Source organism: Haliotis rubra, unplaced genomic scaffold (genome assembly GCF_003918875.1).
Source record: "Haliotis rubra isolate DU_JTF1 unplaced genomic scaffold, ASM391887v1 Scf185, whole genome shotgun sequence".
NCBI classification, from domain to species: Eukaryota; Metazoa; Mollusca; class Gastropoda; order Lepetellida; family Haliotidae; genus Haliotis; species Haliotis rubra.
The window spans coordinates 1,404,106-1,428,493 of record NW_025765836.1 but is presented as its reverse complement, the minus strand read 5'-3'; the positions used below and the strand labels follow the sequence as shown (position 1 = coordinate 1,428,493).

At 41.4% G+C, this 24,388-nt stretch overlaps 1 protein-coding gene across 2 annotated transcripts; it reads right to left on the bottom strand.

Annotated features, from left to right (window-relative positions):
* Positions 1–494: 494 nt before the first annotated feature.
* Positions 495–20,529, bottom strand: LOC124273875 (YEATS domain-containing protein 2-like). Of its 2 annotated transcripts, none has more exons than XM_046709215.1 (18): positions 20,291–20,529; positions 19,547–19,705; positions 18,422–18,519; positions 18,176–18,262; positions 17,177–17,362; positions 16,573–16,682; positions 16,144–16,305; positions 15,458–15,569; positions 14,887–14,931; positions 12,884–14,325; positions 6,855–6,931; positions 6,014–6,093; positions 5,384–5,522; positions 4,727–4,930; positions 3,856–3,974; positions 3,179–3,253; positions 2,214–2,281; positions 495–2,091 (listed from the first exon to the last, which is right to left on the bottom strand). In XM_046709215.1, exons 2-18 carry the CDS (start codon positions 19,638–19,640, stop codon positions 1,965–1,967), a joined length of 3,225 nt encoding a protein of 1,074 aa, XP_046565171.1. In that variant the 5' UTR covers positions 19,641–19,705; positions 20,291–20,529; the 3' UTR covers positions 495–1,964. The 2 variants fall into 2 exon arrangements, with proteins under 2 accessions (XP_046565171.1, XP_046565170.1); XM_046709214.1 differs by having other exon boundaries at positions 20,358–20,529.
* Between the last annotated feature and the right edge of the window lie 3,859 nt (positions 20,530–24,388).

The following is a 24,388-nucleotide window of genomic DNA, read 5'->3' as shown; positions in this document are numbered from 1 at the left end:
AGAAATGGGCTTCACACATTGTACCAATGTGGGGAATCGAACCAGGGTCTTCGGCATGACGAGCGAATGCTTCAACCACTAGGCTACCCTGCCTCCTCCATGTTGTGGGATGTGAGGCATATTTCAAACTCACTTGCCTAAGAAGACATGACACATGTTAAATGTGTTTCAGTAAGGGGCAGGACAGAAGCTTACAAGTAGTGAATCAACCAGTATAGTAATACTGCAATTGACAAATCCTAAATGAAAGACAGGGTCTGTCTTGATCAGATTACAACAGCAGATTATGGCAACCAACATAAGGAGAAAAGACCCCTTACACCGAAACCAAAGGCTGTAGACAATGACAAATGGAGTGATAGAAGGGAAGTAACTCTGTCATTTATACTACAGATGACTACACCTATCTGCATGTTATAGTGTACGTCTCTTAATAAGCAGAGTACAGAGAACAAAAAACTCCAGTTTCATGTCAGATACAACCAACAAGTATGAATGCAGCAATATTTATTCTACATCTTCATCAATCACAAATTAAATATTTCATGGCAACTACATTTTTTTTAAACTGAATATAAATGAGTTAACAAAGTTAGCATTTGTTCAACAAATAACAATAACATTTGCCAAACAAAACCTGTCCTTCCAGAAATAAGAGGACATGCATTCACTACCCTGAACACAGCTGAGCTCTGACCTCAGGTGAAGAGTGAGTAAGTGAGCGAGTATGGTTTTATGCCACTTTTAGCAATATTCCAGCAATATCACAGCAGGGGACTCCAGAAAAGCGCTTCATACATTGTATCCATGTGGGGAATTGAACCCTGGTCTTAGGCGTAATGAGCAAACGCTTTAACCACGAGGGTATCCCACTGCCTCCTCAGGTGAAGAGTTTGTCCTGGGAAGTGTGATTAAACTTCTTCAATACATACTGACAATCAGTGATTACCCAGTAACAGTTTCAATGTCTCAGTTCAATCTCATCAAACTCAGATCTGTGTTGGATCCCAGTGCACAAAGATCTGAAAATATTTGAATAGAGGCCGCATCAGAACTTGTCAATGACATGACAAACAGGAAGTTAACATTAAACACTCAGATAGCTGTTGTCTTGAGCGTTCTGCCACTGGTTTCTAAAAGATGTTTCATAAGTTCAAATCAAAATTTCCAATCGAAGAAAGAAACTTCTGGAATGTCTAACAGTTCATGGAGTTTTTCCCATGGGATTTAGAAAGTCTTTGTTTGATACATAAAGTATATTGTTGTCTGTAATGTCAACGTTTTCAAGGTTGCTTGAATAGCTACATACATTCACTGTCATAAGTGATACTCGTGACTGGTCGCACACCAGGTTGTTGTCGTAACCAGTCATTTGAAAGTCCTGAGAAATTTGTGAACCGTTATTGAGCACTAGCTCCTGATTTTACTGAAACTATGTCTATGTCTAACAATAAGCACTCGTCACAACATGTGGACCGTGTGACCAAAAGGGACCATCAAATCGTGTGACCAAAAATCTGGAGCAGTACCAAGTGACGTTCATAATAGGCAACAAACAACAAAAAAAATGGAATAATTTTTAATCCATGGTTAGTTTCAACTGTCAGATTTCACTCTTACAAATCAGCCAGAAATTCGCAGGCAATGACTTCAAATAAATTAGGAGACACCGGTAACCTTTTCTCACGTTGGAGTGTTATACTTTGGTTTTTAAGCGTTAAAACATGCTGTCGTACAGGAATTTCTACTGTTAAATTAGAGCGTGTATAAACTACACATTTTCATGTATAATAAGCGAGTATGGTCAAAATAACAGCAATTTCATTTATATTCATGGCTGCATATATCTTATACCATTTTTGTTTTGAATCACAGTTCAACTTTAGCCTTGTACAATATTCAAGTGTAAACAACCAGTTACATCTGAACTGGTTAGGAATTTCTTTTTATTGCCATGGTTCCTGTCACCTGACTCCAGAGGATGGTGATGTGTTGTCATGGATACCAAGATGCTTGTTAGTGAGAAAATCTGTTATTGCCATGTTGTTTATTGCCTTAAATACGTTGCCTGCTGATAGCTCTTCCACAGTGCTGGAACAGAGACAAATAAACACAAAATATTACGTGCATCTTTAGTATTGAAGGAAAATGATATTAGCTGAGAATATTAATGAAAAGGTCATTACACAACAGTGATCTTGATCTTTGCTTACCCATTTGATTCCAACTTTGCCACTGAAAACGTCTCTCTCAAGATGTCCTCAGCCAGTCTTGACATCACCTGCAGAGACAAATGGTAAACATGAGTTACCATGGTAACAGATAGTGCATGAGTGAGTGAGTCAGTCAGTGGGGCTTAATGCTGCCTTGGACATTATATTATGTCACCTTAATGTCGGAAGGCAATCAAAGGTGTCAGCAGGTCTCAGACAGTTATCACTCAGACAAACTTTATGGATAACATAATTCGATTATTTTGTGATTGCAATGATACAGATTAGCGAACAGTTGTCAAGCCATTTTGTATTGATAAGTCACACTCATGAAATTGAAGAAGTTGTCATACATAAAGCTTGTCAATACTTCCAACTTTAAAGTGACACTCAAAGAAATTTATCACTTAAAAGAAACCTGTTAGTATAGGCATAGTGCAGACAAACACAATGTGGGTGAACTCTGCATCAAAAACAATCACAGGCCAAAGGGAGGCAACTCTGCACAGTGATTAGATGTCAAGATCACCCATGCCCCGGTAAAAGAATGTGAAGAAATAGTCTGTTGGGGGTTAAAAATTTAATTAATCTGTTCAATAATTATGTTTAAACATGTTGATACAATATAGTAAAATTACATTTGTGTAGAATTGGGATAAGATGTCATATCAATAATTGTTTGGATTTCGGCAGCAGTGAAAATACAAATGTTGTCACTCGTGCAACTTGCTTGTTATGAATATGAGTCTATCTTATCTTACATCACATATATCCATGGAGGCCATGGAGGGAATTACACTCACAGTGTAGATGGTGTCTTCTATGAGTCTATCTTATCTTACATCAAATATATCCATGGAGGCCATGGAGGTAATTACACTCACAGTGTAGATGGTGTCTTCTATGAGTCTATCTTATCTTACATCACATATATCCATGGAGGCCATGGAGGTAATTACACTCACAGTGTAGATGGTGTCTTCTACAACACAGCCGACTACACCAGGTTCAATCTGCGCTGGATGGAACCTCACTCCAATCTGAAATACAACCAGGGGATGGCATACACAAACATACTGACTGCAGCAACACAGAGCAGAAAAATACAAACATAAGTTATCTGACACAATCTTGTGAGGGTTTTTTCGTTGCGTGTGCTAGTTTTGACAAAAACTGAAATCCCCTGCTAGAGTTTAACATGGATGCTTCATTCAGACAGTGTACTAAAATGGATCCAAACATTTTCAAATGGATGTCAGACCTTTAGTTCATGTCTGGTTCAATTCTCAAACCAAAACAACTGAGCTCCTCCCAGGAAAGCTGGCAATGTTTTGCAGAGTAAGCTGTCTTCAAACATGTTTTCAGTAACGAACTGAAGAGAGAGAGAGAGAGAGCTACAGCCAGATAACGGCAATACATCTGGACCTGACTATTGAGTTACTTATATTATTGATATACACTGTCATTGAGTTCACTGACAAGCCATCAACTAAGTCGGACCACCTGTTCCAGGAGGAATCTATGATTCATCATCAATTTTTCACTGTTGGCTACACCAAAGAAACCGTCCCACTCTTTGCCGAAGACAACTGAGCCCAGTGTCAACAACACTGCAATATACAACATGGGCAGTATACACTACCTCTTGAGCAATGTCTTGTACAAACGCAGCTTCATCACCAGAGGGAATAACATCAGTGTTGTCATGGTTACTCTCAAGTTCAACAGGCGGTTCCTCTTTTAATTTCACCCTTGGCAAATCTTGTCAGAAAAGAAAAAGATGATTTATGATTGAAATCATGGTGTTTGAGGACAAGTTCAAAGTCATCACATCAGAACAAAAAACTATTATAGTAAAGGCAGTCACGTGTGATATTAGCAACTACTTTTTCTGATTATTGTGCTTTGAAAAGTGAAAAAGCTGTTATAAAATCTGTTGTTTATCTGGAATCCACTACCTGAACATTCAGGCTATTCATAGCGCATTTAGAGTGTTGGTGCCATTACTTGAAGATTGCCATTAAAAGCAAATGCACTGCCATCGCTCCATCAACACCATGTCCTCATTATGACAGGTGTTGTGGCCACAGTGAATTGTGTTTCAAGCAGTACAGCAACATTGAAAACATTATACCTATCCCCAAACCCTGACCCCCAAAATCTGTTTTCGTTCCCTTCCCACACCAGTTTCACCTCCTTCTCACAAGCTTACAGCATACATATGAAGATGATTGATGTATTCCTCTAACTAACCTTTAGTCAGTGGGTGTACAACTTAAGTGTGAGTACTTGTTTTCAAGATATTGATGTCCTGCTATTGTGTTTAGCAAGGAAGCTGCCTCACACTGTCATTTTAGCTAAAAACACCAAACAAACCAGAAATGAATTACTTTCGGTGGACTACCAACTCACTTCCCTAGTGGCATTTACAACAAGTATGGCATTGGGGGGATCTTTTGCTCCAGAATCCCAGGTAGTATGGGTAGAACTCCCAGGGTGATATTTGAGCTTACCAACAGACACAATGTCAAGGTCACTGTCTTCACTGTCATCCGAGGGTACCATCTGTGCTAGAAGAGTGTCTGCCTTGTCAAGATATAGTTCATGGTCTGACAGACTGGTCAGTCGTCTTTTGGCTGGGCTATCAGGAGTATGTTTTTGAGACATCGACTTAGACACTGGCGGATTCGCAACACCATCAACATGTTCTGCATTTTCTGGAAAAATGTGGATTTACTTTCCTTTAACAATGTTCGTTACAACATCAAGATTGAGGCTTTATATTACAGTTAATCGTCATCAACAGAAATCAACCAAAGTAGCTGTGAACACGAGTTCAGAACATGAGAAAAGTACCTTATAATTCACTTCTAACATGTGCTCCTTATACCAAGAATGTTGTTGCTTAAGAGTATCATGATGCACAGAAACTCCAGTGAAGCTTTACAGGGTTAGGCGCGTGTAAAAACTGGCCATAAATATTCAACATATTCAGAGATGGATGGCGGATTTTGACATTTTCTTTTGCACAAAGTGGCCAAGGATGTAGTTAACATAAAGGGTGCAGTAGTATACAAGGTGTATGCTTGAGTGTTTGTGTGTGAGTGTGTACATCACTGTTGGATCTGCCCTTGTAATTAACACAATATAAAAATGTAAGGAACTTGTACCTAGATGGTGAGGGCTGAATGCATGAAGACGACACCAAGTCATGATCTGTTTTGTGGTCCAGAGTTGCTCCCCTTTGAACGAACTTTCCTCCTTCAGATGGTCTAAAATGAAGTTCCTGACAGATGCAGCTCTTTGCCACTGGAAAACATCAAGCAGCATTAGTCATATTGGGTTGGGTTTGATAAAACCATGAATACATCTTTCTATACACAAAGAGAAAACCGAAAACCTCAGCTCACAGACATTAGCAAGGCCAATGTATCAACAATCTTATCATGTCTGCCTGTTTACTTTCACTAAACTATAAATTATCATATCAACTCAAGGATCTTGGTTCGATTATGCAGGAAAAAGTGAGTTAAAAATAAAATCATCAGCACTGTTTCATCCATATAGCCACCATGAGCATGGATGGAAGAAACAAATATTGCTGCTTGTTTACAGTTCTCTGAATGAAACTATTATGACTTCACAATTATTCAGATCAATGTCAGTGAGATATGATAAATTTGATGAGATTTTGTAAAGAATTATATCAACCACCAATATCCAGACTTCATCACTTTGTGCTCAATGCTCAGAATTTGTGCCACTGCAAAGTGACGGAGGTACAATATGACTGAGCATACCTCTGATGCCCGTCTCTTGCCAACATTCCAGCCGAGCCATTCCTCTGAAGAATGTGCACAGTATGGGTGAAGACTGCGGTCTGGGGAAAAATTTAGTACAAAATAATCACTGAATAGTGGCACCAAGGCAAAGGGGAGTCACATTGGGGTAGCAGGGATTTATTCTCCTGATAAGGGTGAATTGGGTTTTAGCAATATTCCAGCAATATCAGACACCTGACACCAGAAAAGGGCTTCACACATTGTACCCATGTTCTGAATCGAACCAGGGTCTTCAGCGTTAACCACTAGGTTACCCCATCGCACCTCACCTTAGAAATCTACGTGCAGGTTGTTTTCTCTTTTCTTCATGTATAGGTATAAGGATTTATTCACCTGCTTAAAAATCTAATTTCCTCACAGTCAAGATACAAGCTATTTCATGAAAATCACATGACTGAATCAGATCACAACATTCTGATGCGGAGGTAAGATAAAACCATTTATAACAGTTGTGTGATACAGTGAGAGTTCCTTGGATGATTTTGAAAATAGATCTATGACAAACTCAAATTCAACAAATGCAAAAGAGGTAGTTTTATTTGATGTTGATTACAACCTCATGAGCAAGAGAAATCATGTGTAATGTTTGTTCTAAAACAGACGGAGTTGGTGCTTCCAAAACAGAGCCAGGCAAATGGTTCAAACATACTGATTGTAATAGAAGATACAATTCCCTGGACAATCATGGATGCAGATAACAGAATGGAAATGGCATCGTCATGCCAACCATAAACGATAAAACAACACATTAAACACAGGAAATTCTGAGAAGAAATATCATGTTTTATGAATCCCTTACCTACAACTTCATTGACAACAGGATGTCTTCGAACTGCAGCTCGGATAATTGATAACAGATCTGGATAGTCCACTAATCTGCAGTTGAATATGTGATGTAACGAAGCAATCATGGTACATGGAATACTGTTTTAAGCTATATTCAGCAATATTTCACCTATATCACAGTCTGTAACTGATCATTACGTCAGAAAAGCGAGTGAGTGAAGTTTTACACTGCTTTTAGCAATATTACAGCAATATCACAATGGCAGACACCAGAAATGGGCTTCAGACATTGTACCCATGTGGGGAATCAAACACGGGTCTTTGGTGTGAAAAGCAAACACTTTAACCACTAGGCTACCCCACTGCCCTGTATAAGATTAAATGTACAAGCCTCTGTCTACTGTCACTGAGGCACACTATCCAATATATTGATCAGTGGTAACAACTGTCACTTTGTCATACAAAGTTACAAAGATCAATATTTTTAATGAGTGAACAAAATGAGTAAAAACTAAATATTTTTATAGATTGGTATACTTATCCTGCACTACTTACTTCCTGCACTTATTGCTTACGGCTCGAAAAGTTTGGCTTGCCAGATGATGTTCAAAGACATAGAGCTGCAATCACTTCCTGGTCTTGACTGCTACACGTCTGCGCATGTGTCACCGGAAGGTGACGTCAGCCACCTCAGATTATTGCCAGAAGTCCCACAGATGGCAAACAAAGAGGTAGCTGATAGTGCAGGGTGGGCCCTTATCCTAAGTAGTGCAGGATAAGGATACAAATATAAAAAATACTTAAGATTTTACTAAATTTTTAACTTATCCTGCACTACTTACTTCCTGCACTTTTATCCGACAGGCTGGAAGGTGGGCGTGCCATTTGAAGGATCGCCTCGCTTATATAATAGCAGCCAGCTCAATCTGTAAATCCCATGCTCGGTAAGCGTTGGTAATGCGCCTAGAACAGAGAGCGAATCAGCGAGTGATGATCAGGCAGTGGTAATTTGCAAATAAGACCGAGTCATTAATGAAAAGAACCACTAATTTTAAAGCTGGCGAAGCTTAAGGAATGCAGTAAAAAGCATGGACTTGAAACACAAGTATAACTCCTTAACTGACATACCTAGTTGTTTCAGAAGAAAACAACTCATTCCCCACATGGTGGTCCGTGGGAGGGTCACTTTCTTCGGGGGATGGCAAGTTGTTGAGCAACCACCAATGGTCCGAAGCTGTGGACATCGTTAACATCCTTGACAGCCATGTCACGCAAATAATGACTGGCAAAACCTGTGTCCGACCTCCAGAAACAACCTTTCATAATGGATGACACAGTACAATTACTGTCAAGCGCCATAGTCGAATCAAGCGCTCGTCGAATCTCGTGTGGATGAGAGGATATAGGAGGGTCCAGCCCAGCCGTTTTATATGCTTGAAGAATCGTCATTCTCAACCATAAGGCAATTGTGTTTTTGCTGACATCTGATTGTGACGCCCGGGATAGGGGAAGAAATAACTGTTTCGTGTACCACAGACGCAGTCAATGGTCTAAAACTGAGCTAATTGCCGCCAAATACGTGGCAATGGTGACTCCCTTTAGACGCCTGGACATTCGGAGATAAAGTAGGAAATCTGCTATGAATTGAGGCGACGCTTTCAGCAGATCCTGCTTCCTGGTACCACAAAATCGTTCAAACGACTGCCACTTGTCGTCGTACAAGTGTCTAGTAGAAGTTCTGTGCGCCGTCGCAATGGCTTTGGCTGCTCTGACTGAAAACCCCTTAGCATTCAGTGCTTTCTGGTCCATGCGTGCAGATTGAACCGATCTGGAGCAGGATGCGGAAGACGGCTGTGAGGGTGCATGAGAACGTTCCTCCACATAGAGGAAAGGGATCTCATACCACTTTTTAGAACGGGAAACCATTTCCTGGCTGGCCACCAAGGCGCGACCAAAATCAGTCGAAGGCAAGTCGTCCCTTGACTTTTGCGAGAACTTTGGGTAGTAGAACCAGCGGTGGAAAAGCATACGCGTGAAGCCCCTCCCACGATAGGCTGAGACCATCCATCGCCCAAGCCTCTGGATCCGGGACTCGGGACACATACACTGGCAGTTGATGGTTTTGACTGGTGGCAAACAGATCTATGTTTGAAGAACTCAGAGCGTGACTCAGGAGAGAGAAGGCCTCCTTGTGTAGCATCCATTCCGTGGGAGCAACTCTGTCGGGTCTCAAGAGAGCGTCTGCTAGTATGTTTCGGCACCCCGGAATATGCAGAACTCTCAACAGAATGTGGAGATCGTCGACCAGTTGAAAGGGACGAAAAGTCTGATCGGGGAACTATGAGCGTGTCGACCCTTGCTTCCGGATGTACCATACCACCGCGGTGTTGTCTGTGGCCACCAGAAGACAAGTTCCTCGTAGTCGATGCGCCCAGTGATGGATAGCGAGGATCACAGCCTCCAACTCCAGACTGTTTATGTGCCAGCTTTGGTGTTGACCCGACCAAAGGCCGCAGCCGTCTGATCGTGTAAGTGAGCGCCCCAACCCTGCATGGAGGCATCTACAAACAGTTGGTAATCTGGTGGCCTGATGCGCTTTGTAAAACAGATTCCGATTGGTCAATCGAAAATTCTTTCTTATTTTGCGAAAAAAGCAAAAACCTTGTCATGATGACGATACAGAAAGCACAACCAACAGCGACGATGATAACCAAAAAGAGGATGGGTCTGAGGAGAAATGCCAGGGCGATGTATCATGCCCACGTGTTTTTCAAAATACGTGGTTGCAGCTTTACCCATGGGTATCATTCGAAAAAAGAGTCAAATCGCATGCTATGTACGGTGTGTATTACCCATCACAAAAATAATGTGTTTACAGAGAATGGCACAGACAATTATCGGACCAGTAAGTGAACTCAAATTAGTAACTAATTAGTACTGTATGTCTAACAAGTCATAGCAATTTGACATGACTCACACTATTTTCTAAATGGCCCACATAACTGAGGGCTGGTGGGCCATGGGCCGACTTTTTATCAAGGCTAAAATGAACACTGAATGAAGATACCAGGAAATAGGAGTTGTGATATGTGTGAACAACCACAGGGCCGTTGAAATTCCAACTGGGAGGACAGCCCATTGGAAATGTTGAATGTTGAAATAAAATCGCAGGTACTTCCTGTCGCTGGGGCGTATTGGAACATGGAGGTATGCATCCTGCAAGTATGCATCCTGAGGAAGTCGTAGACGCATACCATGGATTTGAGGTATTCAAGGGACGTCATTCAGAAGTGCGGAGGACGTTCCAGGAAAGTCTCGTTGAAATAGGACAGATTGTGATTCATCCTCATTTTCGTGGACCCTTTCTTTGGCACTAAGAATATTGGAGAATAAAGAATAACTATAGAGAAATAAGAATAGCTATGTTCTCCGCTAAGAGGTGGTGTTGAATCTGGGAGTGATTGTGCCGTTGCGGGAACAGCATCAGAGGTGGATCAGAGAGGAGGGGGAGCCGAAACCCCTGCCTCAATATATCGGTGACGTATGGATCCTCTAGGATGGACCAATTTTCTCAGAAAATCCCTATTCTCCCACCTACTGGTGTAGGATAAACTGGGACGACTGGAGGTGGGAGTGTCCAGTCGTGCATGTCCCTCACTTTACTTGCCTCTACGACCATCGCCCTAGGCGGGAGCACGGCAACATTTATATCCTCCCCTGTCTGATCTAGACTTGGCACCACGTCCCCTGCCACAAGACGGCGCTGGATTTCTGGCACGCCAAACAGACGGTCGGCGGGGTTGGTAGGTGTTGGATGGCATGGAGGAAGGGTGTTGCCCCTTTTGAAAAGCTTTCACAGCTGTCTCCCCTTTGGCAAATTCACACACCTCCCGATAAATGTCATGAATTGCGTTGTTAAACAGTGTCGACGACGACCAGGGTTGGTTGAATACTTCGGTTGAAACTCCGAATCCGATGAAGAAAAGGAGAGGAAGCCTTGCCAACGAATGCCGCATGCGTTGGCAAGCGCTGACCGAAGGTGCTCACGAAGGTCAGTGAGCACCTTGACCTGCCACATCATCATAGTTGAGAGATGATCCAGTCGATCAGGATTTTCTTCCTTAAGGTCCTGAGTAATGGCATCAGTCGCTGACGCCAATGCCGATATAGGGCGGAGCATACGCTTAAGTTCCAAGTCCAAAGCAGCTACCCTTGTGTCCTGAACTTTATAGGAGGGGACAGAGGAAGAGCCTGTCACACGTTTTATCTCCTCATCCATCTTAGTCACTGTCTGGGCAAAGTCCAAGCCATGAATAGGATAGTCATCAAGTCGGACTCTAGGCGCGTTAATAGTTGGGTTGAGAGACATCCCCGCGAAAATCTTCATTAAGTGTAGATAAAATCTCCCTGACTGCCTCATGTGTCGGTAACATTAAGGAAGGCGAGTCCCAAATAGTAAGCGACTTTGCAACATCAGGTTGCGGTGAAGGGTCTGCATCATAGACGCCTGAGGCATTGGAAAACCTGTAGACGGTTGATATGCATAAGGCGCCTGCCCCGGGAACACTGAAAAGGACTGCGAAACAGGAGCCTGGGGTGCCTGACACGGCGCAAACTCTTGACCCATCGGCCGTTGCGGTGATAACATCGGCAACAACGTAGGAGGCGAAGGAGCGCCAGGTGCCGAAGTTCCAAGCATCAAAGCGCCAAACGCTGTAACGCACGGTGACATAAGAGGCGAGGTCATCATCTGGATGCTGGTGACAGACGCACTCGGAGAAACAGTGGAAGCTGTGGACTGGATGTAGATGTAGCGGTCATCAAGACCGGCGTCGAGGTAACACTACCTGCAGTAGAAGACATATTCTTCCATCGCTGTTGCCCCAGGCGCTTCCTAGAAACCTGGAGATAAATGGAGAAACTCTTGGGTGAAAGAACAGCACAGCTGGCACATTTATGGCCAAGGGGAACATTGATTGGTACAATTCAAACATAGGGGATGAGGGTCTTTACGAGACTTCCCACCCTTACAATGTATACAACTTGCGCTGTACATGGATCTGCAATGAAGCAGAAAACCCAGTGAACGCACATAAAACATTACATACAATGGTAATGAATACAACAGCATAATTGAGAACAACGTCTCAAAGAACTGAATGATAAAGAGACCATAATACAGACATAATAAAATATACCACTACTGTATGGTATAGTATATAAGCCTGAACCAAATAAAACACAACTACAAATACGGCGAAGTGTTGAAATGGTGAAGTAATAGAGTGATGACGGGACCGTGCATAAACGAACGACATCACTCAACAGAACTACTTAACTAAAATAATAAGAGAAAGTGAAAGATAATACCTACACTTCTCACAGAAGAAAAAGAAAATAATACACACAAAGTCAGTTTATTAACCACACACAAAAAATCCCATAGGAAACAATGAACAGCTGGCAACCCACACGTCTAGCGAGGCGTGCGAAAAGCAATAATCTGAGGTGGCTGACGTCACCTTCCAGTGACGCATGCGCAGACGAGTAGCAGCCAAGACCAGGAAGTGATTGCAGTTCTACGTCTTTTAACATCATCTGGCAAGCCACGCTTTTCGAGCGATAAGCAATAAGTGCAGGAAGTAAGTAGTGCAGGATTAGTTAAAAATTAACCATTGTCGCCACTTTCTCTCAAATGGTAGAAGTGAAAATATTCTTAAGGCATTGCTGTAAAATAACAGCCAGTGAGTTGGTTTAAATGCCACTTAGTATTCCTGTTACAACAGTGTATCAGGTAAAAGGGGAATAAAAGCAGTAAGTGATGCAGGTCTCAGACATATACCACTCAGGTGAAACCTACGAGCATTGCATGATGCTGACAAACCTAGAAATATGATTAGGGCAAAGCAGAATTCAAACCCATAATCATAGGACTTTTGGGTGCCAAAGGGACAAAACTCTGTACAGTGAAATGCAGTTCCTGACAAGAGGACAACCCATCCTCACTATGAATATTTCAACATATGAAAGAAGCATCCTTACCTCAAAGGCAGGATTTCTTCACTAAATCCAGCCAAATCTCTAATTTTCTTCTTCCACACATGAATCTTCTTCTCAGGGTCGAAATTTGAGCACTGTTTTTGACTGGCTGAATTTGTGGCATCTTGTTTCTGGTGAGCTGGTTGCATGCTAAAGGGAGATGATCCGAAAGAGAATGTAAGAGATTTCTGTCCTATTTGTTGTGGGAGTGTTGTGGGATTTGTCAAGGTTGTTGTGAGAAGTGACTTTTGTGGCTGGCCTAATACAGTGGGAGTTTTGGCAATCCCTGAGGACTGACTGGTTTGCTGTGTACAAGATGGCTGATTTGGCACAAGGAGAACCTGATTATCTGCCCCTGGTACGACCTTCAACAAAATCTGTTTGTCACCAATATTTGCTAAAACAAGTGACTGGTTTGATTTGGTATCTGAGCGAGGTGGAGGCATTTTAGAAGTTAGATTTGGCACAGTCTGGTTGGATAGTTTGAGATTTGGATGAGATTTGGACAATGAGTTCACAGATGTATTGGAGGGTTTCAGTACACCAGGCTTGACTCCACCAGTCCCCTTCTGTTGAAGTACAGAGTTTGTATTGGGTGTGAAGGAACCAGCGTTAAGTAGAGACTTCAGTTTAGGTTTCCCACCAGCTTCAGACCCTTGAAGAATATGAGTTGGCTTGGCAACTGACGTGGAACTCGGCTCACTCTCAGACGGAACCAGTTTTAACCCTGTTGGTGTGACCTTCAGGACAAGGTTTGTAGTCTTTGTGGAAGGAGATGCACTAGGCTGAGGTATAGACACTGACCCTGATGTCTTAGGAGTTGAGGTAGGTGTAGCAGGTGACTTGTTCAAGGCACTGGGGTCGGGCTGCTGTGTGCCAGCTCCGTGTGGGGTGCCCAGCTTGTAGGGAAGCAGCAGGAGGTGACCTTGCTGGTCCTTACATCGCATGTACATAACACCAGGCTGTGGAGTCAGCTCGGCCGAGGTAGGAGACACTGTGGAATGTTTATCTTCTTGCTTAGGACTTGTGATAATGTCACTATGTAAAACACTCTTAGTTTTTAGATGAATGACTTTGGGAGTACTGTTTGTTGTTATATTGCATTTGGGTGCCATAGAGGCTTTACCATTGACTTTGGGTGGACTATTCATATCTTGAGCACCATTTTGAATACAACTGTCCTTGTTTCCATTTGTATTGCCCACTTCAGTCTTTACCGAGTTAGATTTGACACTGTTCTCTGTATCAACTTCCATTGAAACTTCTGTCCTCTGCCTAACATCTGCACTGAACACACTATCATCAGGCCGATTTTCAATCGTCGTATTCACATTGTCACTGAAGTCATCTGATACTTGTTTGCTATGCAGACGGCCTGAGTCAGACGACAACGGCAGAGGAACTTCATTCTGTGATGTCTCTCGCTCCAACTCAATCTCCACAATCTGTAATACATTACTCAAATTTAACTCTTAAGTATCTGAATGTATAATACTCAAACAGACTGATTGAGTTTGGTTTTATGCCGCTTTTAGCAATATTCCAGCAACATCAAGGCGGGGGACACCAGAAATGGGCTTCACACATTGTACCCATGTGGGGATTCGAACCCGGGCCTTCAGCGTGACGAGCCAATGCTTTAACCACTAGGCTACCCCACCGCCCCTGTATAATACTTAAAAGAAATGAAAGAACACCTATTCTTTAAATTGACAATCGTTAATCTGTCATATCAAAGAATAGGGTACTCTTTAACTTCGCTTGATTTGTTTATATCAAAGCAACCTGAAAGGAATATCCCACTCAGACACATAACACTGACTCCGAGCCGACCAGTCCTTGTTTTACCCATTAATGCCGAGCACCAGGCAGGGAACAAGAAGTACCATATTTTAATGTCTTTAGGTATGACGCGGCCGGGTGTAGTACCTGCGACCTTCCACTCTATGGGCAGACACTCTAACCACTACACCATGAAGGCAGTGAAGTTCAGGAAGTGTACTCACAGTTTCAGCACCAAGCGTCTGTAGACCAGTGCAGGTTTTGTCCAGCTGAAACAAAATGGTTAAGTTAATTTGTCAAACCTAACTGATATTAGTAATCACCATTCCTTAGTTTGTTTGATGTTTCCTGCCACACATGATATGACAGCTTTCTGTAAGCAACCAAGTCAGGATTAGACAAACCAGTGGCTGACATTGTCAGTACTGACCTACCGGGAGATGATGACATACAGCATCAAAGTCAGTGAATTTCGGCCACCTCATCCAGTCAGCCACCTCATACTTCAAGTGTAGTTTCCTCTTACAACAAGCATGGGCTGCTGAGGATCAAATGTAAAGCAGGATCTCCAAAGATCCAGAGCTGTTTGGTAGTTTTCCTGACTCTTTATTCACAATATCTAACAGAATGTACAAGTACTAAACTGGCGAAATTGACTGTTCAAAGCACAGGAAATAAAGAATCTTGTATAAAGACAAATACAAGCAAATGTCTAGAGAGAGTTTTGTTCAGAATCTGCTGCAGCTACATCCCAGACTATGACATCTTCCGGTGTCACAACAGTGGGTGTATTACCTTCAGGTTGTGGATAACATCGACCCGCTTGTTTCGTGGGTCCAGGAAGTGAAGTTGGACACGGACCGGGAACTCCCCCCAACCTCTGCGAGTTAAGTGGTATGGGGGTTGTCTGTAAGGAGAGGGCAACCCATGAACCACAGAAAGGTCTTGAACCAGAACCAGGTGTTGATTTCATAACACAACTTTGGACAATGCATAGACTTGTTAATCAAATCAATAACACCAAAATTTGTTACGGAAAAGGTGAAAACTGGGCTTTTCAAGTCAGTTAACTCTCTTCCCTTGGGAAAATGCTCATGAGGTGGAAATGTTTAGGATTTTAAGTAATATGATTGAAGTGAAGGAGTGAGTGAGTGAATATAGTTTTACGCCGTTTTAGCAATATTCCAGCAAAATCAGGGCGGGGTACACCAGAAATGGGCTTCACACATTGTGCCCATGTGGGGAATCGAACCCGGGTCTTCGGCGTGACGAGCCGACGCTTTAACCACTAGGCTACCCCACTGCCCCCTTGAAGTGAAGGAGGAAAGTGCAATGTGTTGGCTCAGGATGAAAAAATAATTCAGTTCATTCTAGTTCTGCCAGTACTTTAGTGCCACTGTCAATAGGTTTTACTCTGATTTTATTCATATAATGAGAATTTTGTGTGAAATATATGCAAAAGTCACAACAAGACAACTCACGTTATTTCCACAAGATCATTTGGCTTGTAGCTGGGATGCAGGAAGAACCACACCTTCTTCACAAAGGTGTCAATGTTTGGTTTGTCCTTTGGTCCGCGTACATACACCATCCACTTGTGAGTTGACTGGTCATTGACCTCCCTACGCTCCAGGGGTATGAATCTGAACACATGACACATGTTAACCAAGTGAAAGTATATCCCGGACAACCACTACTATAACTACACCAACAGTTATCTCAGAAGCAAACATAAGGGTATCAGCTAGCACAGAGAGTGAAGGACTAGTGTAAACTTTATTTCTTTAATCTGAACCAAACAGGGATTTAAACCCAACTTCTTGGCTTAGCAAAATGTACAGTATCTCAGGTAAGTTATGTGTAAAAAATCAGGGAAGAAGAATTTTATAAGTATGTATCAAACGATTTACTTTGAGATATTTCCAACAATGATTTTCTTTTTGATCTTGAAGCGTGCACCCCTGGTATCCACGATCTTGTCAGGGGAAAGAATTATAGATGGTGGAGCAGACTCCAGTGGCTGCAACAAAACACTAGGCTAAACACATGCCTGAACAATGCAAGCAAATATCAATATGTTTTCTGGCCTATTACATCATCCATTCTAGAGATGTTATGATGAAAGTCAAATATGGAGACTACTTTTGATTCTGTCTTGTTTTGAGTTCAAAATGGAAGAAATATTTTCAAAACTTTACTGTTTTTGGAAAACTGGTGGCCATCTTGGATTTTGGAAGCACTCATATTTTGCTACATAGCATGGACAATATCTTAATTAACACACTGAGACACAAATACGTTGAAAATCTGAGAGAAATTCTGTTTTTAGGAGCTGAAACAAAGATAGTGTAATGTAACTGGCGGACATCTTGAAAAATGGTGGTCATCTTGGAATTTTGAGTGGCCAACGTTATTTTTTCAGTAAGTGTACCAAAGTGAACATGCATGCAAATTTTGTTGCTTGTATCACAAAGTGAACGATTTTTCCATTATCTGCCCTACTAAAGAGCACACCTTAACAGATGAGGATCCATCAGTGGCTGAAGGTGTTTTCTCACTCTCCATGAGATGATCCTGGGGCCAGACATCAGATCCTGTTTCAAACTCCCCATCATGGGCTGTGTTGCTGGTGACTGTAGCCGGGGCCTTCCCAAGCCTGGTCTTCACTGTAGGATGGATAGACGGGGGCTGGCATTTGTCCTGTACAAAATGACAAATGGGAGCAGTGTCGCCAGGTTGCAAGCAAGACCCACAAGCTGTGGATGCTTTTTCATATAAAAAATATGCAGCTTATTGTGAAAATGAATTTACAAATAAGTTTACAGAAGGCCATAAGGACCACTATAGATTTGAAACAACCTGCCCTACACAATATTTACCAGCCATGGACCTCCGGCAGGTGCCTATTCGAACACTACCGGGGAGTTTACCCTGACATCAGAGTGAGTGAGGTGAATAAAGCACTAAACCCGTGAAGATCTGTGTTACTATTGGTCTTCAGCAACTCATGCTTGTCGTAAGAGCCCACTAACAGGATTCTGTGGCCAGGCTGTTGATCACTGGATTGTCTGGTCCAGATTATTTACTGACTGCCGCCATATATCTGGAATACTGCTCAGCACGGCGTTAAACAACAACCAACCAACGAGTAACGCACTCTGTCATTACTTTTCAATTCATTCATCAGCCAGTTCTACATGTCAGTCAGAAACTGCAACCTTCATATTGTAGATCACATTTCAGTGTCAAACATTCTCAAAGAAGTGAACTGTTGGATTAGAAGTGAATTCATACTTACAGGTTAACATCAAAACTCTTTACCCTTTCAACCACATGAACATGATGAATGAACTCCTTGTCAGTTACAAATCCTAGTTGTTCTCATCCAACTTCCATCTTTTGACCTGCTCTTTCAGTGGATCATGGAACCCCTTAACATAATTGCTAACAGTGAATCATTTTCCCACATCTAAGTAATAACCAAGTCATTATATAAACCCCATATCCAGCTACCTTGGTTCCTGGGATTGATGTGGAGTAGTGACAGGCCACAATGCAGGCTCGCAGTCTGTCTACAACTAGGCGGGACTGGTTCAGTTGCTGAAACACAGACAGACAACCTGTGACAGTTGTGTTCCCTATCATGCAAATATTCAGGTCATGTGATCACATGTAAACAGTCTCATTGTGTCAACAGTTTTGCTCAATATTCGACTGACAACACTATGAGTGTCAATAAGCATGAGCCCTCTGACCTACCTGATCTGCAACACTGATCTCCGCCTCCTTGTGTCGAATCTCAGCCTCAAACTGGGCCTTAATGATGCTCTCAATCTTCTTAATGGTGGCTTCCTTGGCTATAATAGAAAGCAACACAAAAACATAATTTTCATTGTGAGTATAAGATATTCAACTAAAATTGCATGTGGTAATTACTTCCAACCCAGTAATTACTTATATCAACTCAGTTTTGCATATATTAATACAGTTTGTGACCAACACTAAATATGACCCATTTCTTCATATTTGAAAGAATTCTGGAGGCCAGTGAATAATGCTGGAGCAATGCTGATCTCAGTATCTTTATTAAATTCATACCTTTACTCAGAGATGACCCCTGCCTGAGTGAGGACCTGAGAGCACCTCAAAAGACTGAGGGGGCTGTAGGGAAGCTTAAGTGGTTGATGATGATTTTAGAGGGGGGTTCCCACCCATTTTGTTCTTTGAAGGTAGGTCATCAATTGTGTGCTCATGTACCAGGGGATATGCTTAAAAATTAAGGGAAGGGGGAGGGAGAGTCATTGATTTTGTACATGACATGCAGGGGGCTAACTTACTTTCAACATAAATTTTAGTGTGTGTGTATGTGCATGCGTGTCATTCACATTGTACATGTTTCTCCATAAAAATCATCTTCACCCCCTGTCTAGCCATAAATTATGAACGGTCCCTTAAAGCATTTGTTCATCACGCTGAAGACCCTGGTTCAATTCCCCACATTGGTATAATGTGTGAAGCCCATTTCTGGTGTTTCCCCACTGTGATATTGCTGGAATATTGCTAAGAGCGGCGTAAAACTAAGACTGAGCCAACAACTGTGAGGCTTTTAACATGCATAAATGCTCATGAACGAGCTAATCATTCAGACAAGCATATCAAATCACTGCACCTTAGAAAGAAAGTTAATCAGACTATTCCCAGAGTAAATGATACAGGCTGAAGCTTTATTATATTGAACATTTCATACCCCTGGTAATTTCTGAGTAGCACACAAAAGTGTGTACCATCAAAGTAACATTTGTGCTTTGTTTGATAAAACTGGTTAATAAAAACACCTTCTTCAGCATAAGCAGAGTTAGTTATACCCTATCACTAGGATCTCACCATCTTCCTCCAACACTCTTTGTCGCTTAGCCTGCTGGTCTGTGACATCTTCGTAATCCGGGTCAATGTCGATGTGAGACCGCTTGTTACTCATTATTGTTCTCAGCTCACTCAGGGCAGTTGCACCTTTCTTTCAGCAACATTGTCACAATTACCAGGCTGAAAAGTAACACATCACTTTTAAGTCACTATGTACTTATGATTCCATAAAATATTAAAAACATGGCTTGACAATTTTACTACCATAAAGTGTTTTCACCATAATAATAAATACATAAAACGTTTATGGTTTACACTTTCCCCTACATGACAGAAATATTTTTGATGCCACATTGTATTTCAATGCAATCACTTTTAACTTATAGATACCATTTTAGAATTATTTGTCTAAAATGTGGTCAAGAAAACTATGAAACAGAAATATAGTGCGAAAATGAAAGGTATTATTACAGCGGGAAATGACTAAAGCCTCTAGCTGTTTGAACGAAAATGCAATAATTGTATATATCATGCTAAATATTTCATAGATGTGAAACAATGTAGCACGTCAAATCAGAAAGGAAGTGAATATTGTACGTTTTTCCTCGAGAAGTTGGTCCGGTGGTACCGAATAAGATGTTTATATGTTCATATACATTAGTGTATTAGTTAACTGAAAATTACACTTTTGAAACAGATTTTAAATCTTAATACATAATAGCTTTTATGTTGGTTACAGTTTGTTCAAAATATATATTTACACACATCGTTGGAGTCTGTAAACATGGTAAACACGAGTTCTTGATTATTTGGAAAACGTATGGATCTTTACCACCAGCTTGTCTCTGTCGAATGATTCAAATCTGAAACATATGCGTTAAGAGACAAGTAACGTTCAGTTAAGAATACTGTCGGTTAGATGGCAAGGGTGGTGGGGGCGTCAGTGCTCTTCCGTGGTACTATGAAATCACTTGAGCACCTGTTCGTGGGTGCCGCCATTTTGTGAAAATTAATCCACTTTGAAAATTAGAGTTATCTCCCCTATCCCACATATTTGTGTCAGTTTGTGCGACAATAACGTCTGTCAGTTATCCATACAAAAAGTTAGCTATCTCACTTACTCAGTGCACCACTGATAAGTACTGTTTGTAATTGTTGTTCATGCACCAAAATTGGGAATATTAATCAAATTAATTTCTTCTTAATGGTTAATATTTAATGATTTGATATTTCGTTTTGAAATGGTAGAATATTTGTGAACTATATCTGTTTGCCAGTGCACAAAGCCTCTTTGAAGTAAAGTGAGTGAGTGAGTTTAGTTATACGCCGCTTTTAGCAATATTCCAGCAATATCAAGGCGGGGGACACAAGAAATGGGTTTTGAAGTAAAGGCGTAGAGGTGTTGGTTATCTTTTTTCTTCATATTACACGGATAGTTTATCTTTGATGATGCTTAAAGAACTTGTGAAATGTTAGTTCAAACAGTGCATATTAATAAAGATATACTTGAAATAATATAGAAGGTCGTGTAGTTTCATAGCTATTCGACTAACTCATGGCACATATCTGTATGAAATGGCTCGTTGAACATCGCCGTTTTCATGGACGATTGCACACTGGTTCGTCTGGTCTCGATTTGATTATTTAGATCCTGATATTGTTCACTGCAGGGCAAAACACCATCCACCAACCCCTTGCATCTCTTTATCAAATTGTTCACTGAAAATAACCCCAAAAATATTAAATGTATTTGTACTGTAATTAGAACTCATGCCAATAATGGTTGTCACCCCCTTCATTTTTTTTAATTGGAGAGGGGTTGTGGGGTGGGTGTGTGAGGTGTGTGTGGGGTTGGGGTGGGGAGGTGGGTGACAACCATTATTGGCATGAGTATATTTTAGACGTCAATTATTTCTGTGATTTTATGATAGTGTCTTATAAGCCCCAAACTGGCTGCATGGTTGTTAAGATTTTTTACTTACGCTATAATCATGATTTTATACTGCATTCTTAACTTGTGACACGTTAAGAAACTATTTCTGTCTGTCTGTCTGCCATATACACAAGTTAATAATACACTGGATCACTGATGACAACGGGACGATAACTGTATCTAACGCCGCAACATAACACAGTGACTTGTCCCCCAAAAGGCAGTGCGAGCTTTTGTTATCGTCACTGACAGTAGTGCTTAGACATTTTGTACGATCCTACGTCTCGTCCGAACCACAGTAATCAAAGTCACACTGTGTTGTCATGATTATACAATTAATAACACCAGACACCTGTTGGGTGTATGGTTGATTGATAAACCAACCCGTGGTGATTACTTAGTGGATTATTTATGCTCTGGATCCACTGATCGATTTACATCTTCAGAAGGGCGTCGGACCGGGTAGCCGCAATAATAAAAGTGTGTGTTCCAGCGCGCAGAACTTCCGGTCCTGAGCCAGAAGAAGAATGTGTCCAAAGCCTCAAGTTATGCTCTCATTTTCTCAGGCTAAAGATGTTTGTGTGAATATGTGGAGTATTTTAAGGAATACCAATTTGTTACCTTTGTATGACACAGAACAGAACGTTTAGTGCTTTCAGACTGATATCAAAGACTTTTGATGGTGACGGAACATTAAGGCTAACACATGATTTTGCATGAATCAACACATAATTGCGTACCGTTGATGATATTATCCCAAAATGTCTCATATTATCATTAGAGAACACTGTCAGCTTCGGAACTGACAAAACTGACATCCACAACAATGTATTGGATCTTGTCTTTTTCTGTCTTTATATTTGCGAAAATAAATAACAGATATTTACAGAAATACGCAAAGAGGTATCGACAGAACACGTGGGCGGTGTATTGTAGGTGCGACCACGATAGACGACCAGGGTGTGTCGCAAAAACATCAATGCTAAAGATAGCTCAATCAATAATCGGCTATTCCCCCACCATTTGTCGAACATTCGTTTTCACGGCCTGGCATGTGCTGCTATCTGGTGAGGCTTTGCTGCTGGGGGTAGTCAGGGGCTTTCAATGGCATTTAGACGTGATGCACATAAGCAGCCTGAAGTTAGCAGCCGGTTCGTGTTTCGTTATTCGTCTTTCGAATAAGGAATAACGTGCTAGCAGCGGGTTCGTTATTCAAACGCTTTAAATGGAATATCTATAGTAGAGCTGTCACATATATACACTGAAACTGGGTTCCATTCATAGGTGTACCAAATGAGAACGAGGTGTTTAATTATTCAAAACTTCTGAATAACGAAACACAAATCAGCACTGGGTTCGTTATTCCCTGTATGCCCATCAATTCTATAAAATGCAAAATAAATATAGCCTACCATATTTCCAGAGGGTTCGTGTTTCGTTATTCGTCTTTCGAATAACGAATAACGTTCTAGCAGCGGGTTCGTTATTCAAACGCTCTACATGGAATATCTATAGCAGTGCTGTCATATATATACATTGACACTCATGTAATAAGAGAGTGCGGGTTCCATTCACAGGTGAATGGCCAACTTGAGCATGCTGTCTACATTTTAAAATACTGACCCTGCCTTATTGTGTGTTAACAGACAATGTGTAACAATGTGTCTATGCTTTCATGAATTACACAACTGGTCAGGTGATGGTGACACGAGAGCTGAAGTAGGATATCTCATTGCCCTCCGAACTGACAATGTCTACTGCTAGTTCACTGAATGTGTTAGTGTTTGCTGGAAACTGTGATCGTAGTCTCACAACTGGAATTGATGCAATGATTTTATTTATCTAGACACCTAGACAACCACTTCCCAAATAGTAAATCTTGGTTTTCTTACTGGACAATTACTGGACAACACTTAGTAACTAACAACTGATTGGAAACATCTTAGACGGCCTTACATTTGGTCAGATTGTTAGACATAAACAAAATGAAAAACCCATGCTAGTAAGGTTTTCGTAATTCTAAATAACCGAATAACTACGCAGGTTTGGGACAACGGTACACCTTTAAGATGAAGCTGATGTGTTAATCTTAGTCGATTTGACGACTTTACTATAGTTATTTGATATACACCCTTTAAAGACGACTAAGGAAACATACGATATATTTGTTATCTAACGCGTAGACACACATACACTGAACAACGAACCCAGTGCTGGTTGGTTTTTTGTTATTCAGAGGTTCTGAATACTTACACACCTCATGCTCATTTGGTACACCTGTGAATGGAACCCGCAATCTCTTATTACATGAGTGTCAATGTATATATATGACAGCACTGCTATAGATATTCCATATAGAGTGTTGCTGAATAACGAATAACGAAACACGAACCCTCTGCTATGGTAGGCTATATTTATCTTGCATTTTAGAACGTTATTCGTTATTCGATTGGTACAAATCTCTTATTACATGAATAACAGCACTGCTATAGATATTCCACACGAACCCGCTGCTAGAACGCTAAAAGACGAATTCAGGCTGCTATGCGAACCCAGTTTTCGTTACTGAATAAAACACCTCATGGGCGTGAATGGAACCCGCAATCTCTTATGGTTTGTCGGCATGGAATATACTGCTGAGAACGTCGCTCTCGAACCCGCTCTAACTTCAGGGTTGCTAAATAAAGAAATTTATGGTCGACTACCATAGATTCTCGCCTTTATGGGGGTAGTCAGTTACGAAACGTTCACGGTGGGCACCGTGTTGATGCGTTATCGTCTTGAAACACCGAAAAGCTACACCAATATGGCGCGCATTACGCAAAGTTGGCGCGAGTATGTTGTTCCAGTATTACTTCCAATGACTCTTCAATGAACAACATGCTGTCGCGTTCTGGAAGTTCTTGAGCGGCAGAAAGCATTACCGAGCC